Below are 6298 nucleotides of genomic sequence, written 5' to 3' on the forward strand. Positions count from 1 at the left end.
GGCGCGTAGAGAGAGAGAGAGAGAGAGAGAGAGAGAGAGAGAGAGAGCTATGGATGTAGCAGTATTGCACCCTCGCTTCTTCTGCTGCTTCAACAGAAGAACTCAACCCGTGGTGGCAAGAAGAAACAGAGCATCCCGCCCCATCATCTCATCTTCTTCTTCATCCGCTTCGTCGGCTGAAACCTCTCTTGCTCGCGATGATCTCCTCGCTCTCCTCTCCCACCAGAATCGAGGTCTCTCTACTCAGAGGAACCCTAGCAGGAGAGCCGAGATAGTGCGATCCATCCACGCCCTCCAGTCTTTGCAGCAAGGGACGATCTCAACTGTCGGCCATGACAAGCTCTCTGCGACGTGGAGGATGCTGTGGACCACGGAGAAAGAGCAACTTTTCATCATTGAGAAGGCCGGACTCTTCGGAACTGAAGCTGGTGACATCTTGCAGGTATGTCTATGACATCGATATTTATTCCTATATTTATGGATGCTTGTTTCGATGTATATGTACGGATGTTTGTTTGGATATGTATATATGCATGCATGGATGGATATACTTGTCTATATCCATGGATGGATGGATAAATATGCATATTGTTTCTTTATCCCACTGAGCTAAGGATGCATAGATAGATATGTTTATAATCATGGGTATGAATGTGCATGAATAGATGGATGCATACATATATAAATATGTGTGTATGTATATATGCATGTATACATACATGGATATATATATATAGATGTGCGTGGATATATCTATAGATGGGCATGAACGGATAAATTTCTATACTATCAAAGATGAGACCTCTTTTTCTGGATTGATTTAGAAACATAAATATAAATTAAGTAAAACAAAAACAACAGTAAAAACAGAAATGGATATAGCAATAGCAACAAAATAAATAAGTACAAAACGAATCCAAATAAGAATATAAACATCATCTAGTTGTGGGGATACTTAACAATCGGCAACGGTTCGGTTCGAGAGTGTCAAACTCAAATTGTTTAAACCGAACCATTACAAAAAAATTCAAGCTCAAACCAAACGGTTTTAGAGACTTTCAAACCTTTAAACAGTTAAAACCGCGGTTGCACAGTTCGGTTTTGGTTTTCAAGTTAGGTCAAAATTCAAAATTTGACATTTTAAATTAATTTTTTTTCAATCTTTTAAATTTTAAATTTCCAAAATATAAAGATTTTTCTTAAAAGATCAAAATTAGGCTTAAAATGTTAAAAACATATTTAAGAAATTTATTGAGTGTCAATCCTAAACCATCAAATCGTTTGATTTGTGGTTTGAAACCATTCAAACTGAAAACTGTTAAACCGATAAAGGCTCAAACCAAATCAAAACCAAATTTTTCACAAAAAATTTAACCTGAATCCAACTGAACCGAACCGTTCAAACTGTTAAGCCGTGGTTTTGCGGTTCCCGAACCGTTGCCGATTGTTAGGGATACTACATCTGCATGTACTGGTCATGAAGTCTTAATCCTTAGGTGAATTTAAATACAATGTTGAATAACCTATGGAAGGACTTCATCTATCAGACACTATTTGTTGCTATTTGGCATGAATTGAATAACTTATTATTTTCTACGTAAAGTATGTGCACTATATAAGTTATGGCTATACATCTATGTGACCATTGTCTCACTCTCAACAATGCTTTTATATTTGCCTCAATGAGATGGGGCATAAGCTCTGTAGATCAGAAGTCTCATGGTGGAGAAGACTTGCCGTTTATGATTGCAATGTAAAATTGGCCATGGGTAAAGATTGACTCAGAAAGGTGGATGCCCATGTGGGAAACAAGTTGGCCTTCAGACTTGTTAATTGTTAAGGCAAAGCCGAAACAATTGGGAACTGTTTGCACTTGCTCTGGAACAGCAATCTCATATTTGCTGGTCGTTAGTGATGATTTCAGCTTTGATGATGTTATGACGGAAGGTTCGACAGAGAAGTTTTTTCATGCAGGTTCATGTTATAGATGCACATAACAAGGACTTTGATGTTTAGTTTTAGCTTGTGCTGGAAGCCTTCCATGAGTGGTTGAATAGAGGAATTCTTGAGAGTTGACGTTGTGTTCTACTAAGCCAAAGCTATAACAAGTATGCACCTCCACACAGCATTTGCATAAGATCACCTAGTTAATTGCATCTACATAATCATGCTTTGAGTCAAGGATTGTGTGAGAAGTGATGAATTCCAACTCATGATCTTTTGTAGAGATTGCTCCTTAAATCTTTCTTCAACATGTTGGCCTCATCAAAGACAAAATCTCTGTTGATGACCTCCTTCTTTGATTCCTAATCCAAAAATTCATACCCTTTTACATTTTTGGGATAGCAGATTGCATCTGTACCTCATCCATGCATCGCATAGTGTATACATGTAGGCTGAACACCTGAAAATATGTAAATTAGAGTTGTTGACTGGTCTACGTATCCATGCCTTGTCAGAAACTTTGAAGTTAATAGTTGAACATGGGAACCAGTTTATTGTTGGAGGGTGGCAGCTCCAGACCTGCACTCTCTTTCATCTTTATTATCTCTGTACTACATTCTCTCTCTTCCCAGATTCTTCTCTCTCTAGAATCTGCAACTCTTTAAATGTCTTCGCTCTCTAGAATCTCCAACGCTTTAAATGCCTTTTCTCTCTTCCACTTTTTCCAAGATATTCCATTTTTATTCCTAGTTTATGTACCTGTTTAGTAGTACAAGAGTCTCTTAACTACCAAACAACCATTCCCAATTTTGTATAAATAGGCTTATACCAGCCTCTTTTGTAATGAGATTATTTTTAGCTGCTACTTACAAACAAGCACAACTCTTTGACTGTGTCCCTACTCTTTCCAACCATTTTTTCTACTGCTGTCTAACAGGCATCTCACAGCTTGGCTGTATCTATTCTGTTCTAACAGGCATCTCACAGCTTTTCTCACATTTATGAAATAGTCAATTGTGCTTATTGCAAAAGTCTTTCCTGATGTGCGAGGAGGTGCTGAAACCAACCCTTTTCTACTTTCCCATTAAATTTGTATAACTCCAACATACATGGTTCTTTTTCCTCGTTTCTATTCGACCTCAGGTTCATAAATGTGAAGAGGGAGTGAATCTAGGGCTTGGACGGCCTTGAACTCATCTCGGGAATCTCGGATGATCAAGGCCGTCCAAGCACAAATAAAAATAAAAACAAATAAAAACAAATAAGAAAAAATAAAAAGCAAAAAAACATTAAAAAACAAAAATGAAAAGTAAGAGAGAGAAAACTATTTTGGGGTCTATTTGGGGGAAATTCAAAATCGTGAATTTTTGTGTCTTCTTCTCTGTTTCCTCGCTTCTCTGTTTCCTCGTCGAGCACCCTGATTTCTTTATCATACGCAAGAATAACCTAATTTCTGTGTCTTCTTCTCTTTATCACAAGCAAGAATCACAGGTGTGCAAATAAACTTTTCTCCACTTATGAACATGATGGATTTCTATTTTACCCCATACATATTTATGCTTTTTTCTGTTTTTTCATTTAGGGTTCAAAATCGACATATTCTGTGTCTTCTTCTCTCTTTCCTCGTCGACCACTTCTCTATCGTCTTTTTCTCTGTTTTCATTATTATGTCACCAAACATTATATGTTTTCATTATTATCTCATGATATTGAGACATAAAAAGGGAAATAGTAATTTGGTAAAGTGAGATAGGAGAAGTGATATATGAAACATGATATTGAGACATAAAGAGGGAAACAGAAAATTGGTAAAGAGAGATAGGAGAAATGAGCACTATGAGCACATACTAGAAAGATATTGAGTAAAACATGCACTTATATTCCCTTTTACCAAATTTTGTTTGCATACTTACTCTTGCTTTTATTTTCGTGGTTTCAATCTTTAATGTCAAACTTGAATATTATGTGTGTTTAGGGGCATGAACGATGTTCGACTTAAATAGAAGTCCATCACATTGTTCTACCTCTTATGCAATTGAGGAACACGATACGAATGCTTCGCATGATGCATGGGTGTCATTAGATGAGAGTGATATTTATACCACTAGTGATTCTGTCAATTCAGATGCACACACAACAAGTGAGAGTGCTAGTGATGATGACTCAATGGATAGTGATAATGTCAATCCAATGAATATAGATCTTGTGAAATATCCCGACGCACGCTTATTTATGCCTAAGGGTTTTTTTACCTTTAATAAAGCATGTTATCAATTAATGGTTAGTGATATATTAGGCCTTTGTAATATATCACTTGCGGTATTGAGAGATGCCAATGACGGAGTGATAGTGGATCTTAGATCATGGAAAAGAATGAAACAAGGATTAGTGTTAATGGAAGATAAAGAAATATATTTAAAGGATTCTCCTAATTTGAGGATACCCTATGTTGAACAATGGGAAGAAATAGTGGCAAATGCCCATGTTAAAACTCGTCATTTGGGGTTAAAAGATACATTGCAAGAAATTAAAAAAGGTTGGTCCATAGACACACGATATCATGGGTTATCAAGGGTATATGTGAAAGCATGCATTGATGCATGTGGATGTCAAAACATACAAAAAACAACCCCTTTAGACATGCAACATCATTATACAAGTAACGCCCCAAATGAAGAGTATGTAGTAGAAGAATCCATGTTGAGGGAGGTATTAGATGACATTCAAGTTAAGTACTCCACATGCTTAAAGAAGTGTCATACAAATGCCAAATATCTAGAAAGTTATATTTGTCATCGTGGGGGAGAATCAAGAAGGGGTAGCAAATGCATTCGTCGATGTAAGACTACCAAACGATGTGGATGCACTTTTCGTGTGAATGTTCATAGGTTAATTGGAGACCGAAAACAACTCTCCATTGTTGTATACAATCAACATAGTGGCCATGACCCAAGTGCACCACATGAGGTATACCATTTAAAGGTGCATCCAAATGTCATTAAATGTTGTATGGATGATCTTTTTGACATTGGGTGTGCGAGGCATGTAGCACGGATAAGCATGAGAAAAGCTCTTATCGACCTCAGGTTCATAAATGTCACTATTCGACCTCAGGTTCATAAATGTGAAGAGAGAGTGAATCTAGGGCTTGGATGACCCTGAACTGTTCTTGGGAATCTTGGATGATCAGGGCCGTCCAAGCACAGAAAAAAAGATAAAGCAAAAAAAAAGAAAAAGACCTCGAAGAAAGTAAAAAAAGTAGAAAAATAGAAAAAGAAGAAGAAGAGAGAGAAAACTTTTTGGGGGAAATTCAAAATTGTGTGTGAAAATCCCCTCTCTCTCTATGGTTTTCTATTTTTATTTCTCTATTTCCCTTGCATTTCTCTGCATTTTCTTTTCTCTATTTTTATTTTTCTCTTTCCCTTCCCTTTCTTTGCGTTTTCTTTCTCTGAGTTGAAACTCTTTCTCATGTTCAAATCCCTTTCTCTCTTTATGCAAGGGTACTCAAGATGGGCGCTTACATAATCAAAACAAAATGCTAGGTATGTAGGTACTCATTATTGGTATACTCATGCAAGAATGTTTTCAATGATGTATCACATGGCAGCTCAAAACCTCTTCACATCCAATAGAAATAGATTTAGCCAGATATGCAGGTCTACAGAACACCTCTATAGAACAGATCTGCCAATCATATAGTTGGGAACTGGAGTCAGGAGAGAACCATGTTTTCTCTTGTGTCGTCTTCAAACAGAGCTTTGATTAACTGCGCTAAGTTAATAAAATACAAAGACTAACAGAGGTTAGCCCTGTTCTTGTTAGAACGCAAGAGACATACGAGATGTTGTTGAACAACAATACAACCAAAATAGCTCATCAACTCAGAACAGTCAGTCACGGCTTCCTCATTAAAACAAGGATGTGTCGATGCATCTTCGTTTCCTCAATGAGCTAAGGGAGCTCATGGGTAGAGTGGTCTCTATTCCAAGGTTATTTAGGGGGTATCGATGAGGATGGGAAGCATCATGAAGATGGGCGGTTAAGTGAGGGAAAGAGAGAAAGGGATTTGAACATGAGAAAGAGATTTCAAGTGCCCTATATGCATATAGAAAGAGCAGCATTCTTTTGCTTGTTTCAACTCTGATTTGGGGGAGGGAAAGAGAGAAAGGGATTTGAACATGAGAAAGAGATTTCAAGTGCCCTATATGCATATAGAAAGAGCTGCATTCTTTTGCTTGTTTCAACTCTGATTTGGGGGAGGGAAAGAGAGAAAGGGATTTGAACATGAGAAAGAGTTTCAACTCAGAGAAAGAAAACGCAAAGAAAGGGAAGGGAAAGAGAAAAATAAAAATAG

At 37.2% G+C, this 6298-nt stretch overlaps 1 protein-coding gene across 1 annotated transcript in view; it reads left to right on the top strand.

Annotated features, from left to right (window-relative positions):
- Window positions 1-6298, top strand: part of LOC147858445 (Plastid-lipid associated protein PAP / fibrillin family protein) — a 14763-nt gene continuing 8465 nt past the window's right edge. The window contains exon 1 of the mRNA XM_087326900.1: window positions 1-442. Within this exon, the coding sequence (XP_087183026.1) occupies window positions 50-442 (393 nt within the window). The 5' untranslated portion in view covers window positions 1-49. The remainder of the gene's footprint in view (window positions 443-6298) is intronic.

Source organism: Azolla caroliniana, unplaced genomic scaffold (assembly GCF_043228905.1).
Source record: "Azolla caroliniana isolate FFs.n. ecotype wild unplaced genomic scaffold, voAzoCaro1.0.p SCAF_11, whole genome shotgun sequence".
Classification (NCBI taxonomy): Eukaryota; Viridiplantae; Streptophyta; class Polypodiopsida; order Salviniales; family Salviniaceae; genus Azolla; species Azolla caroliniana.